We start from the raw sequence: 14,063 nt of genomic DNA, 5'->3' as shown, positions 1-14,063 counted from the left end.
CGTGCTCAGAATTCTCCCACCAGGCGACTTGGGAGGTTCAGTGGCATAAACCGTGGGCTTCTGACCCTCAGGGCTGTCTTCCCTGCAGCCCCCACACTGTGTGTGTCAGTCGGACACCAGCCACCCTCCTTTAAGGATTGTAGAATGGCCCTGGTCCTCCAGCCTTCCCCTCCCTGCCACCGAAGTCCAGAGAGTGGACAGAGGATGACAGGCTGAGGGTGGAGTGAATGGGCGTGGCCTCTGTCAGCACTGGGGTGCTATATGGGGTGTTGTGGGTCGAGTGGTGTACCCCTGTAAGATATACTGGTGTTTACAACCCCCCACCCCCGTGCCTCAGGAATGCAACCTTCTTTGGAAATAGAGTTGTTGCAGATAACGAGTGAGGATGAGGTCATAGTGGAGTGAGGTGGTCTGTAACCCAGCGTGGGGACCAGTGTCCCCAGGAGAGAGAGAGATCGATGAGAAGACAGACACGGAGGAGACAGCCGTGTGACCTCAGAGGCAGAGCCTGGGTCTGCAAGCCAAGGACTGCCGGCAGACACCGCAGGCTGGGAAGGCCAGGAATGACCCAAGGACTGTCCCTACAGGTTTCCCACGGAGCACGGCCCTGCTGACGACGTCCTCTTGACTCCAGTCTCCACAACCGGGAGAGAAGAGGTTTCTGTCGTTTGAAGCCGCCTGGGTTGTGGTCCTTGGTGACAGCAGCCCCAGGACGGGACACGGAGGGGCATGGGGGCGGGAGGAGCCCGCCCGGTCCTCACTGTACCCTCCTCCTGCACACCCTGCCCCTGCCCCTAGCACCCACCTCAAGCTCCGGCAGTAGAGCAGCTGGGGCAGCAGGCTCTGGAGGACGCCCGGGCTGAGGCACAGGGGCAGGGGTGCCTCCCAGGCGCAGACGTCGGACACCTGCAGGAGGTAGGCCAGGGCGGCACGGTGCGGGGGGCTGGTCAGCCTGGCCAGGCCCCCGCTGGCCACGGCCTCCTCCACGCTGCGGGCCAGTTCGGTGTGCTGCAGCTCGCGTAGGCAGTGCAGAACGTTGATGGCCCGGGCGCAGACCGCCACGTCGGGGCGCAGACAGCCCTGCAGGAGCTCGGCCACCTGGGCCCGGTAGCCCTGGTGCTCGCCCTGGGTCAGCAGGGAGCCGGCCAGCAGCGCGTTGACCCTTGGGGACAAGAGGCCTGAGAGGAATCGCAGGAAGACGTCGAGCCGCCCGTCCTCAGCCTGCATGGCCCGCTGGGCCGCACTCCGGAAGTGTGTGAGGAAGCCCAGCCGGGGCCAGGACATGCCGCCCTCGGTGAAAAGGTCGAAGATGGCCCTCTTGGAGGCGCTGCAGTAGTACGCGGCCGCCACGAACTCCTGCAGGGACAGGTGGGTGAAGCAGTAGGCGGCCGCGGAGGCCAGCGTCTCCTCCCGCTGCAGGAAGCGGCCGCACAGGGCCGTCTGTAGCAGCGCGAGGTCCACGCCCAGCACCTTCAGGTCGGGCTCGTAGAACACGTACTTCTTCCTGACCAGCCCGTGGAAGGCCAGCCGGCCCAGCGTGCCCACCAGCTTGCGGCAGCCGTGGGCCAGCTGCTCGATGCGGGGGCTCGCCTTGGCCTTCTCCTGCCCCTCTCCACCAAGGGCTATCCTGAAGTACCACGAGTAGAGCTCACACAGGGTCCTCGGGGGCCACAGCTCGGCGTCCGGGGGCCCTGGCCTCTTGCGGTGCAGGTGGCCCAGCGCTGCCCCCGCCAGCCGGCAGAAGGCCGGGACGGTGCACATGAGATACAGGGTCCGGTCAGCCTGCACCTGGCTCAGGACCCAGCCTGTGAGGACAGGGTCCTCGGGAAACATCTGCTCCAGACAGGTCTTGATCTCCTCCTCGCTGAAGCCCCGGATCTCGGTCATCCGGTCCACCAGGCCCCCCGGAATCTGGCCAGCAGCGCCGGGACGGGAGGTGATCCAGACAGACACTTCCGGGAAGAGGTTGCCCCGGATAATGTTGGTGATCAGGTGGTCCACCTGGATCTCCTTCTTGGGGTCCATGCAGGCCACAGTATTGGAGAAGTCCAGGGGCGTCTTACACTCGTCCAGGCCATCCAGGACCAGGAGGGCTTTGCTCAGCGCCACTGACGCCAGGCCTGCCTCCCCAGCGTGCGGGAAGACGGAGCGGAGGAGTCTGTCTGCAGACAGCTTCTCATGGGTGTTGAGATCCCGGAAGGTCAGGGGCAGTACCAGCGAGAAGTCCTTGCCCACCTGCCCTCGGGCCCAGAGGTGAACAAAGTTCCTCACCAGGGTGGTCTTGCCCACTCCGGCCACCCCGATGGTGATGGAGATGCGGGGGGGGATGGACACACGCGACAGGGGCAGGAAGAGCCTGTCCAGGGCTATGGTCTTGGCTGAGCACCAGCGCCCGCGCGTGGCCTCCACCTGCGTGAAGTCGTGCTCCCTCAGCTGCAGGTCCGTCAGGCCCTCCACCATCAGGAGGCTGGTCAGCCTTGGGGAGGGGCTGCCCAGCTCGGGGCCGCCCCCAGTCCTGTTCAGCAGGGCCTCCCGGTGCTTCTGTATCCTCAAGTCTGCGGGACAGAGGCCATGGGGGAGGGTGGGAGAGGGGAGGGGGGAGGGGAAGGGGGGAAAAGGCCTGGGGATTCCCATCCATGGGCCTACCATTGCCACGGGGCTTCAGCGGGCATTCTGGCGTCCTGTTGGGGGGCTGCGGGGCCTGGGAACCCTGACCGCCTTTCCCGGCCAGCAGGTCCACCAGGGCTTTCACCTGCTCGGCTGGGGAGCTGGCAGTGTGGCCCTGGCCAGTCTCCCCACCCGGGCGCAATTCCTGCTTTCTCATGGAGTCGGGGACTGCGGCCAGGGGCTGTGGAGAGAAGCCTGGGCCTGCTGCCTCTGTCCTCCCGCCCAGTGGCCTGGGACAGGTGACCGAGCCTCAGGGCCCAGGTGGGATGAAGGCCCACTCTCTCTCCCTCCCCGGATGGCGGGTGGCCGGCCCTCGGTCTGGCCTCCAGAACGGGTCTGGGGGGGGGCGTGGTTTGTTCCTGGGTGGCCACAGTGGGCCCTGCTGCCAGGAGCATCACCAGGGGCAGGGGGCCCCGGGCTGGAATCTGAGCTCTGCCACTTACCGTCTGTGCGACACTGGACAGGCCGCCTGAGCTCTCTGTGCCGTGGTGTCCTCATTTGTAACCTGGAAACGGGGCTAATTAGGAACAGGTCCACCGGCGAGAAGGGAAGGGTGGAAGAGGCCCACGGGGAGAGGCTGCGTGTGGTACAGTTCCAGCCCCATGGCCTTCTGGAAACGGCAGAGCCACGGAGATAGTGAGCGGACAGTGGCTGGCAGAGCTCTGGGGAGGACGAACTGGTGGAGCGCAGAGGATTGCTGAGGCACGGAAGCGACTCTGTGATACTGCAGTGGTGTGTATGTTCGTCCAAAGCCGTAGAAGGAACAGCACCAGGGGTGACGCTGATGCCGGTTCTGGACTCTGGGTGACCATGACGTGTTGGTGTGGGTGACCGATTGTAACCAACGTGCCCCTCTGGCGGGGGAGGGTGCGTGTAGGCGGGGAGGGGGAAATCCCGGTCTTTCCCACTCCATTCTTTTATGAACCAAAAACTGCTCTAAAAACTAAAGTCTGCTAATTTAAAAAGAAAAGAAGAAAGGAGGAGACGAAAGGGAGGGGAGAACTGGTTCTCAGAGCAGCCACTCAGCTCCTTTCGTGTCCTCTGTCTCTGGGAAGCACAGGCTCCGCCTGAACCGCAGGCAGCGTGTTTTCTGCCGGGGACAGCGATGCAGGCGCTGAGAGGCAAAGCCCTGCCCACCTACATTCCCTTTCCTCCCTGGGGACTGGAGTGGGTCCCACCGCTAAAGCTGGCCGCCCCCGCGTGTCCCTCTCTCAACCAAGGTGGGCACTGGAGGACCCCCTCCTCACCTGCAGTGGGCAGGGTGTCCAGCCCTTGGCAGCCCCTCCAGCAGGGCCCCAGGCACTCAGCGGGCAGGGGTCAGCCATCCTTTGTCCATGGGTCTAGGAGAGAAAAAAGGACGTGAGGCTGGGCAGAGGCTACACCTGCTGCCTTGGGTGGCAGAGGCAGTGGTTGACCCACACCCTCCAGCCCTGGAGCTGTCTGGGTCCTGATAGGGTTCATTTAAGAGAGATCCACTGGCTATAGCCCCCAGGATCCAATACACTCCTCTACTTTGGATTTGAATTGGGCTTCCCAGGCATTTTAACTTGGGATGGATCTTTCTACCTGGAAAATACTAAAAGAAGTGTGTGTGTGTGTGTGTGTGTGTGTGTGTGTGTGTGTGTGTGTGTGTTTTCAGTCGCATCCAACTCTTTGTGACCCAGAAGACTGGAGCCTGCCACGCTCCTTGGTCCATGGGATTCTCCAGGCAAGAATACTGGAGTTGGTTGCCATTTCCTCCTCCAGGGGATCTTCCCAGCCCATGGATCAAATCCGAGTCTCTTGAGTCTCCTGCATTGGCAGGCGGATTCTCTACCACTGAGCCACTTGGGAAGCGCAAAAGAAGCTTGGCAATAAGTAAAACAGTATTTTCCAAACATTCAGTTCATGGTGACACTGAAGAGTTAGTGCAGCAAGCTTGAGGTAGATAGTGTCCAACTGGGCTGAACTACTTTGGGACTTCAGAAATAGGCCAGGACAAGGCAATGGCACCCCACTCCAGTACTCTTGCCTGGAAAATCCCATGGACGGAGGAGCCTGGGAGGCTGCAGTCCATGGGGTCGCTAAGAGTTGGACACGACTGAGCGACTTCACTTTCACTTTTCACTTTCATGCATTGGAGAAGGAAATGGCAACCCACTCCAGTGTTCTTGCCTGGAGAATCCCAGGGACGGAGGAGCCTGGTGGGCTGCTGTCTATGGGGTCACACAGAGTTGGACACGACTAAAGCGACTTAGCAGCAAGGCCACACTCCCTCTACTTCTCCAGGTCCCTTCTGGCTCTTTTATTTCATTTTTCTAAATGTTAAGACCAAGGGGAAAGGAAACTGGCTAGGATACTGGTTTAAGTTGTATTAACGTGCATGGATTAATGGAGCTATTATTGAGGTTTTCCTTTAGATCCTTTGCTAAACTATAGTTTTCCTTATCTAGATCTTGCCAGTTTCTTCTTTGTGTCTAAGTATTTTTAAATAATTCTTGTTGTTATGAATTTTGTTGGTGTCAAAGAAGACAATTACTTGTTGTGTATTTTAATCTCATTATCCCAACCAGGTGTTAAGTATTCCCAGGAGTTTTCATCATTTCTCAGTTAACTCTCTTAGGCTTTTGAGGGGCTTCCCTGGTGGCTCTGGGGTAAAGAATCCGCCTGCCAATGCAGGAAACACGGGTTCCATCTGTGACCTGGGAGGATCCCACATGCCGAGGAGCAACTAAACCCGTGTGCCCATAGCTGTTGAGCTGTGCTCCAGAGCCTCTCAGACCTTGCCTCCTGACCCGTTTGCGAGTCACAACTACTGGCCGCTTGTTCTGCAGCTACTAAAGCCTGTGAGCCCTAAGAGCCCTTGCTCTGCAACAAGAGAAGCCACCGCAGTGAGAAGCCACAACTGGAGAGCCGCCTTTCTCGCTGCAACTGGAGAAGAGCCCAGGCAGCAACAAAGACCCAGCACAGCCAAAAATAATGAATTATAAACCAGAAAAAAAAAACACAAAAAACCGTCTCTTCAGGCTTTTGAATGACTGCAATACAATAATTTCAGCTCTTCTCTAAAAACATAACTCTGATTTTGAACACTTTCTTTGCATGGCCAGACCTCACCGCTGCTGCCAGCAGTGGTGAAGGACAGCATCCTTGTCCGACTCCTGACTCTCCCAGGAGGAGTTCTAGCCCAAACTGTTAGACCTGATGTTTTTGACTGGTTTCTTTTATTTCTTTTTTAACTAAAAGTTTCTATTTATTTTTAAACTTCTTGGCCACACCGAGTCATATGCGCGATCTTAGTGCCCCGACCAGGGATGGAACCCATGCAGTGGAATCTTAACTGCTGGACTGCCAAGGAAGTCCCTATGACCAGTTTCTAATTAGTTTTCCTCTTGGGAAAAGATTCCTTCAATTCCTCATTTCTTCTTGCCATTCAGGTTAACACTGTATAATACTTGTTGAAGGTTTACTGTGTTCCTGACCTTCTGTTAAGCACTGGACTCACATCATTTCCTTATGTTCTGTAACAATTCTCATTACCATTGTTTCTCCTATTTTAGAGAGAAGAACATAGAGGTTCAGAGAGCTTCAACGATTTTGCCCAGGGATGCATGACCAGGAAGCAGTTGAATTGGACTAAAAACCATGGTTTCACTGACAATAAGATTTATGCTGTATAATCTACCTGCCTCGTAAGGTATGTTTCCACATTTTATAAAACTTTTAGGCTTGTCTGCTAAATGAGCAAATGACTTTTTAGTGGCATTGATCTAATTGCACGATTTATTATCCTTCCTGGAGAAGGCAATGGCACCCTACTCCAGTACTCTTGCCTGGAAAATCCCATGGATGGAGGAGCCTGGTCGGCTGCAGTCCATGGGGTCGCTAAGAGTTGGACATGACTGAGCGACTTCACTTTCACTTTTCACTTTCCACTTGCATGCATTGGAGAAGGAAATGGCAACCCACTCCAGTATTCTTGCCTGGAGAATCCCATGGACAGAGTAGCCTGGTGGGCTGCCGTCTATGGGGTCGCACAGAGTCGGACATGACTGAAGTGACTTAGCAGCAGCAGCAGCATTATCCTTCCAGTCATTCATCCAGTCACCAGATGTTCACTGGGGGCCTGATGTGGGCTGAAGGCACTGGCGATGTAATGGTGAACAATTGGACCAAGTCCTTACCTTTTGAGTGTGGTGGGGGTGGAGGATAATGGCACAAGAAGAAAACAAGTGACTAAGCAGGGCGGTTCTGATGGCAGTTAGTGCCTGAATAAAATAAACCGTGTGCATGATGGAGAGGGTCAGGGTCCCTGGGGAGGGCAGGGGGGGTCCCAGTGGCCAGGGAATGCCTCTGTGAAAGAGCTACACGTGAGCAGAGATCTGAAAGGTGGGAGAGAGTCATGCAGAGAACCAGGAGACTAGCAGGCAGGACAAGACCCGAGTGGACTTCCCTGCCGGTTGCCAGAGCACAGTCGGCGAGCGAGTGGGCTCACCATGGGGTTAGGAGGCAAGGTCAGAGGGGCTTGAGCCCTGGTCTTCAGGAGTGTGGACGTATCTCAGTGTGTGTGAAGTCACGGGAGGGAGTGCCGTGACTTATCTTGCCTTTAAACTGTGAGCTGCACTTGTGGATTTCCTAACTTCAAACCAAACTTGCAGTCTTTTTTTTTTTTTTTTTTGGTTGCTTTGGGTCTTTGTTGTGGCAAGAACTTGCATTCTTTTTTTTTATTTAGATTTCCATGATTTTTTTTTCCAGACTGTAAACTTTTCATTTTGTATTGGGGTAGAGCCGATTAACAATGTTGTGGAAGTTTCACCTGAAAAGCAAAGGGACTCAGCCGTCCGTATACATGTATCCATTCTCCCCCAAACCCCGCTCCCATCCAGGCTGGCACATAACATTGAGCAGAGTTCCCTGTGCTATATAGTAGATCCTTGTTGGTTATCCATTGTGAGTATAGTGGTGCGTACATGTGCATCTCAAACTCCTTAACTATCCCTTCCCACCTTCTCTCCAACAGAACTTGCATTCTTGAATATAATCTTCCATTATTATTAAGCTATGTATGTAGCAGGGTGGGATAGCACAAAAATAGAACCATAAGTCAATAAAACATAATATAGGATCCAGGAGCAAGTATATATTTATATTATTTATATAGGAAGGGATTTGGTAATGTGACAGAAATAACATTTCAAGTCAGTGGATTTGGCCAGCCCATGAAAAAACATTTTTTTGAATTGTACGTTACATGAAACACAAAATTTCTCCTTAAGGTTTGAAGGACAGTTTTGCTGGTTTTAGGACTCTTGGTTGATAGATCCTCTCTTTAAGCACTTTGAACATGTCAGCCTACTCTTTTCTGGTCTCCAAAGTTTCTGGTGAGAAGTCTGCTGATAATCCTTTTGAGGATCCCTTGTATGTGATGATTGGCTTCTCTCTTGCTGATTTCAAGATTCTTTTTGTTTTTTGAAAGTTTGATTATAACGTGTCTTGATATGGGTCTCTGAATTAATCTGACTTGGAGTTTGTTGAACTTCCTGTATGTTTTACAGTGTATTTCTATGTGGGAAAAAAATCAGTGTGCAAAGGAGAATGATGATAAGATACTTAAAAAAAATAGGATACCATTTTTGTCTGGCTAGAGGATAGCTGGAAATATATGACAGAGGGATTAAGGAAGTGCTTCTTATTTTGTGAATTTCAACTGCTTGCTGCTGCTGCTGCTGCTAAGTCGCTTCAGTCGTGTCCCGACTCTGTGCGACCCCAGAGACGGCAGCCCACCAGGCTCCCCTGTCCATGGGATTCTCCAGGCAAGAACACTGGAGTGGGTTGCCATTTCCTTCTCCAATGCATGAAAGTGAAAGATTTTGCTAACTGATATATATTGCTCTCCCCTCATTTAAAAAGATCACTTATAGAATTATAAAAGTCAAACACTAAAATCACATAGGTAACATAAAAGTAAGTGAAATATAAACCTGACTTCCACTCCTCAGGGGCACCCTATCCTAGTTGATGGTTGCTTTTTTTTTTTTTATTTTTTTTTTAATGCTTTTTTTTTTTAATAAAGTAGGTGGTAGTGCGATAGGGCAAATGAAAGAAAGAAAAGACATCAAGATTAGAAAAGGGAAAGATAAATGCATGTGATCACTATTCATAGTTGACATGATTATATATATTGAAAATCCAAAGGAATCTACAATAGAATTGTTAGAACAAATATATGAACTTCAGGTTTCTGGACACAAGATCAATACACAAAAGGGATCAGTTATATTTCTACTTACTAAGTAACACTCAAATCAAAAGTAAAATTTCGAAATGCCATAAAAATATCCAATATGTACGAATAAATCTAGCAAAAAGTTTTCATGACCTCTACACTGAAAACTATAAAACAAGTAAGAAGACCTAAAATTAGGGATTTGCTATGTTCATAGATTGAAAGACTTAATATTATTAAGCTGTTTGTCTTTCCCAAATAGATTAATAGATTGACATCTCAATCAGAATCCCAGCAGGCTTTTTGGAGAGGGGGAAGAGAAGAAAACTGATTGTAAAACTTAAACAGAAAACCTTGAAATGGACAAAATCATTTCGAAGAAGAACAAAGCCTGAGGACTTCCAGTATCAAGACTTGGTATAGGGACGTCCCTGGTGGTCCAGTAGTTAAGAATCCACCTGCCAATGCAGGGGAAATGGGTTCTGTCTCTGGTCTGGTAAGATCCCACATGCCACTGGGAGATAAACCCGTGTACCACAAGTACTGAGCCCTCAAGCCAGGAGAAGCCAGCAGTGAGAAGCCCACCCACCGCAACTGGAGAGTAGCCCCCATTCGTTGCAACTAGAGAAAGCCTAAGCACAGCAACAAAGACCCAGTACAGTCAAAATAAATAATTTTTTAAGAAACTTCTCTTAAAAAAAAGCACAAAACCTAGTGTAGAGCTATAGATATTGGTACAAGGGCGGACAAATAGACCGTACAGTAGAATGGAGGGTCTAGAAACTGACCCACATATATACGATCGCTTGGTCATATACGATCACTGGGTTTATAACGGGGCTCCACTGCCGTTCAGTGGGGAAAGGGTGGTCTTTGCATTAAACTGTGTTAGCTAATGGGATGTTCATGTGGGAAAAAGGAACCATGACCCCTACCTCACACCATACACAAAACATTAGTTTAAGCTGGATCATAGATCTAATGTGAATGCTGACATAGTCAAGCCTTAGAAAAAACATGGGAGAACATCTTTATGAACTTGGCCTAGGTAAAGATTAAACAGATCATAAGATGCACTAACCATGAAAGAAAAGAACAGTATTTGGGGATTCAGGAATCTCTGAATAAAATAAAATCAGGAATATCTGTTTGTTAGAAGACATAATTAAAAGGGTGAGAAAGCAAACCACTGACTTGGAGATGACATCCCAAACACATTAATTAATCAGGAAGAAACAAAAACCCAATGATAAAATGAGCCGAAAACTTGAAGAATGTCACAAAAGAGAATATCAGAAGTCGTTAGAGAAATGCAAGTTAAGATCACTCTGGAAAAATATTTGTTAGTAATAAGGTTAAATAAGCATATTTCTGTGACCCAGTAATTTCCCCCTGAGGTATAAACCCAACAGAAATGAGTGATTATGTCCACCAAACCACAGATCAGAACATTTATAGCAGCTTTGTTCATAAAGTCCAAAAAAAATGGAAACAACCAATGTCCATCAACAAAAGAATGAGATTTTTTATGAACGTTCATATAATGAAATCCTACATAATAAAGAAAAAGAATAAGCTACTGATATCCTCAACAACATGGCTGACTCTCACAGACATTGTGAGAGAAAGAAATCTGATGCAAAAGAGACACCCTCTGTGATTCCATTTGCAGGGGGTTTAAAATCAGGCCAGACTGATCTGAAAAGATAGAAGTGAACATGTGGTCACCCTTGGAGGTGGTTCTGACTGGACAGGGGTGTGAGGGAGCCGTCAAAGGTGCTGGACACCTCTACCTATTAATTTGGGCAGAGTACACACAGGTATGCACATATGTAAAACTCCACTGAGCTCACTTTGTGCGTGCATGCTTAAGTTGCGTCAGTCGTGAACTCTGTGTGACCTTATGGGCTGTAGCCTGCAAGGCCCCTCTGTCCATGGGATTCTCCAGGCAAGAATACTGGAGTGGGTTGCCATGCCCTCCTGCAGGGATTCTTCCCCGACGCAGGGATCGAGCCAGTGTCCTTTATATCTCCTGCATTGGCAGGTGGGTTCTTTACCACTAGGGCCACGTGGGAAGCCCCAAGCGCACTTTACTGGCTAAGTTATACCTCAATTTAGAGACGGTTATGCTAGCAGCTGTCTAAAAGTTCAAATATACGTAAACCAAAACAAAGCAATTGCTCCTGCCGCCTCTTCTTACACAAGCTGGGACACCCAGGCCCGTGTCCTGCTCTCAGTGTGATGTCAGGGTGTGGCCCAGGTTGGACACAGCCCCCTGCATTGGATGTCCAGGTGCACTCACTGGGTAACTGACTGCTTTGGTGGGGACGGGGTGGTGGCCAGGAGTACGCAGGACCATGTGGAAGAAGGGCCCGGCTTACTGCCTCTAGAACATTGTCTGGAGCACTGTATATATTTTTTTAATTTAAAATTTTTATTGTGGTAAAGTGTACCCTGGTGGCTCAGTGGTAAGGAATCTGTTTGCAATGCAGGAGACCGTCTACAGTGCAGGAGACCCTGGTTCGATTCCTACGTCTGGAAGATCCCCTGGAGAAGGAAATGGCAACCCACTCCGATATCCTTTCCTGGGAAATCCCATGTACAGAGAAGCCTGGGGTCCCAAAGAGTCAGACATGACTTAGTGACTAAACCACCACCACCAAAATGTATGTAACATAAAATTTACTATTTTAACCATTTTTAAGCATTCTATTCAGTGGCATTGGGTACATTTACAGTGTTGTGAAACATCACTATCATCCACCTCTAGAACTTTTTCGTCTTCCCAAATGGAGACTCTGGCTCCCATCCCTCTTTCCCCAGCCCCTGGTCACCACCAGGCCACTTTCTGTTCCTGTGTATCTGATGACTCTGAGTTCCTCATGTAAGTGGGATCACGCAGTATATTTGGCCCCTTTCACTGAGCATAATGTTTTCCAGGCTCATCCATGTTGTAATGTGTATTAGAATGTCTTTCCTTTTTAAGGCTATATCATATTCTATTTTATGGATGGACCACATTTGGTTTAGGCCTCCACCCATAGGCAGACACTGGTTGTTTCCAGTTTTTGGCTCTTGTGAGCAATGCTGCTGTGAACAAGGGAGGACAGATTAGCAGTTCAAGGCCCTGCTTTCAGCTCTTCCATGTGTCCACCCAGAAGTGGGGTGGCTGGATTACATGGCCATTCTCTGCAGCACTGTTTTAGAAAAGCCGCTGCTTAGTCCGGCCACACAGAGGCTTCACTGGTTTAGGGTAGGGCCCCTACATGCACTCATGGTAAAGCTGCTCAGATGATTCTAATGAGCAGCCAGAATGGAGAACCCCTGGGCCAGAGAGCAGTTAGGCAAGTGACGAAGAAGGCAGCAGGCAGGAGTGAGCGGGGAGGAAGAGGCTGGCCGCGTGTGCCTGGGAAAGTGGGGGGGGTGAGCTCCCCAACTCTGGGTCCCCTTAGCCACCGGCACCAGGGCAGATACTCCCTCATCAGACACCCATCCTTCTTGCCCCACTAAGCCTTGCCTAGGGTTGCCAGATTTATCAAATTAAGATACAGGACACCTAGTGAGATTTTAATTTCAGGTAAACAAGTAATTCTTTTCAGCTTTTTTGGGGGGGTGGTTTGGCTGCGCCGTGCAGCATGCAGGATCTTAGTTCCCTGACCAGGGATCAAACCTGTGACCCTGCATTGGGAACACAGAATCTTAACCACTGGACCTCCAGGGAAGTCTCCAAATAATTCTTTTAGTTTATCTTATGTAATACTTGGGACATACTTAAACTTTAAAAGAAAAAACCACCTCATTGTTTAATCTGAGATTCAAAGTTAATAGACTGTTCTATCATTTAGCACCCCTTCTCGGATAAGAGCCCCCTGCAACCTGGCCTCCACCTTTGGACCAGTAAGAACAGAGGAGGGGAGCCGAGCAGGTGGCCCAGGAACCATCCCACTCCCAGGACCTCCCGGGGCCAGCAGCAGTGGCTGCTGAGGGGTGTTCGCTGCAGGATGGCCTGCAATGACTCAAGTTGAGCCCCAGGGCTTGGGGAAGTAGGGGTCTGCACTGAGAGGACAGGGAGGAAGCCTCGGGCCCAGGAGACTGGCCATGGGAGAGGACCCCAGGCCAACAGCCACTCTGGACCTGCTCCGTGGCGCCTCTTCTGAGAAGGAGTCTGTGGTTACTGTCCCTCTCAGAATGATGAGCCTCGTCTCTGTCCGTGGGCGCGGCTGGGTGAGGCCCCTGCAGGCTGCTCACCCAACATGAAGGTGACATTTAGGAAGCAGGCTCTGGGTGACCGATCCCACCCCCTGCACCACCTCCCTGGGTCCTCAGGACACTGGGCAGGTCTGGTGTTGTCCCCTCCATCTTAAGGGAGGAAGAGGGCTGCCCGGATGGGGCCAAGGTCCGCTGATTTCAAGCTTAACCACAGGCTGCCCTGCTCAGCATCACCTCTGCCTATCTGCAGTGCTTTCCAGCTACTTCCTGCTCCTCCTGTCCTGTCGTTGGTACCTGGGGAGCTGGGCTTTGTCCTCTTCGCCCATGGTGGGCTGCCCTTGGGCATGTGTTTGTTTATCCACACTGTGATCTCGTCCTGCCCAGCAGCTCCCGGCACCTGCAGGGACACCTTCCCGGGGCCGCCCCAGCCAGCCCTCCGCAGGGCAGCACAGGCCTTAAGAGTCATGGTCCTTCCTGTCAGCTGTCTCCTCTTCCTCCCCCATCCTGCACTCGACTTACCTCCCAGGCCTCATTTCCCGAGGGAGGCCAAGACTGGGGGACTGGGGTTGCTCCATCCTGGCACTTCTGGGCTCCGTCCTGCTCCAGTGGACAGAGGCAGCTGGGCGGAGGGCAGGATGTCCTGGAAATCTCTGCGGCCGGTCAGCTGGGCCCCTCAGCCGAGAGAATCTGTCCAGGGCGGGAGTGATCCCTGTCCAGATGGATCGGGGGCTGCTGACTGTGCAGGGCAGCGGGGACGCGGCCCGCCAGCTCCTGCACTCCCCTGAGCCCACCGGCTGTCACGGCAGCCGGGGCTCCTCACCTCTTCCTGTGCCGGGCTCCACCTCAACCCTCCTTCCTGTCTCATTTCAAAAGCCAACAAGCCTCACAGACAAATGAGTGAGCTGTGGCTGCCTCTGGCCAGCTCTCTGGCTTCGTCATCACCCCGAAAGCCAGAGGCAGGGGTTGCTGCCAGGGCTTCTTC

General features: G+C 51.7%; 1 protein-coding gene across 3 annotated transcripts in view; it reads right to left on the bottom strand.

Annotated features, from left to right (window-relative positions):
* The window catches only part of NLRC3 (NLR family CARD domain containing 3), a 29,110-nt gene extending 15,072 nt beyond the window's left edge, over positions 1 to 14,038 (bottom strand). For 2 of the 3 annotated variants that reach the window (XM_044936008.2, XM_044936009.2), the window contains exons 1-5: positions 13,601 to 14,026; positions 3,915 to 4,007; positions 3,111 to 3,172; positions 2,647 to 2,848; positions 806 to 2,555 (exon numbers count right to left, since the gene is read on the bottom strand). In XM_044936008.2, coding sequence (XP_044791943.2) covers positions 806 to 2,555; positions 2,647 to 2,824 — 1,928 coding nt within the window. In that variant the 5' untranslated portion in view covers positions 2,825 to 2,848; positions 3,111 to 3,172; positions 3,915 to 4,007; positions 13,601 to 14,026. Of the gene's footprint in view, positions 1 to 805; positions 2,556 to 2,646; positions 2,849 to 3,110; positions 3,173 to 3,914; positions 4,008 to 13,600 lie in introns of all 3 variants that reach the window. The other variant, XM_044936010.2, reaches the window with a different exon arrangement.
* Positions 14,039 to 14,063: the final 25 nt, after the last annotated feature.

Source organism: Bubalus bubalis, chromosome 24, assembly GCF_019923935.1.
Source record: "Bubalus bubalis isolate 160015118507 breed Murrah chromosome 24, NDDB_SH_1, whole genome shotgun sequence".
NCBI lineage: Eukaryota > Metazoa > Chordata > Mammalia > Artiodactyla > Bovidae > Bubalus > Bubalus bubalis.
Note: the sequence above shows the minus strand (reverse complement) of the source record. Positions and strands in the feature narration are given on the sequence as shown.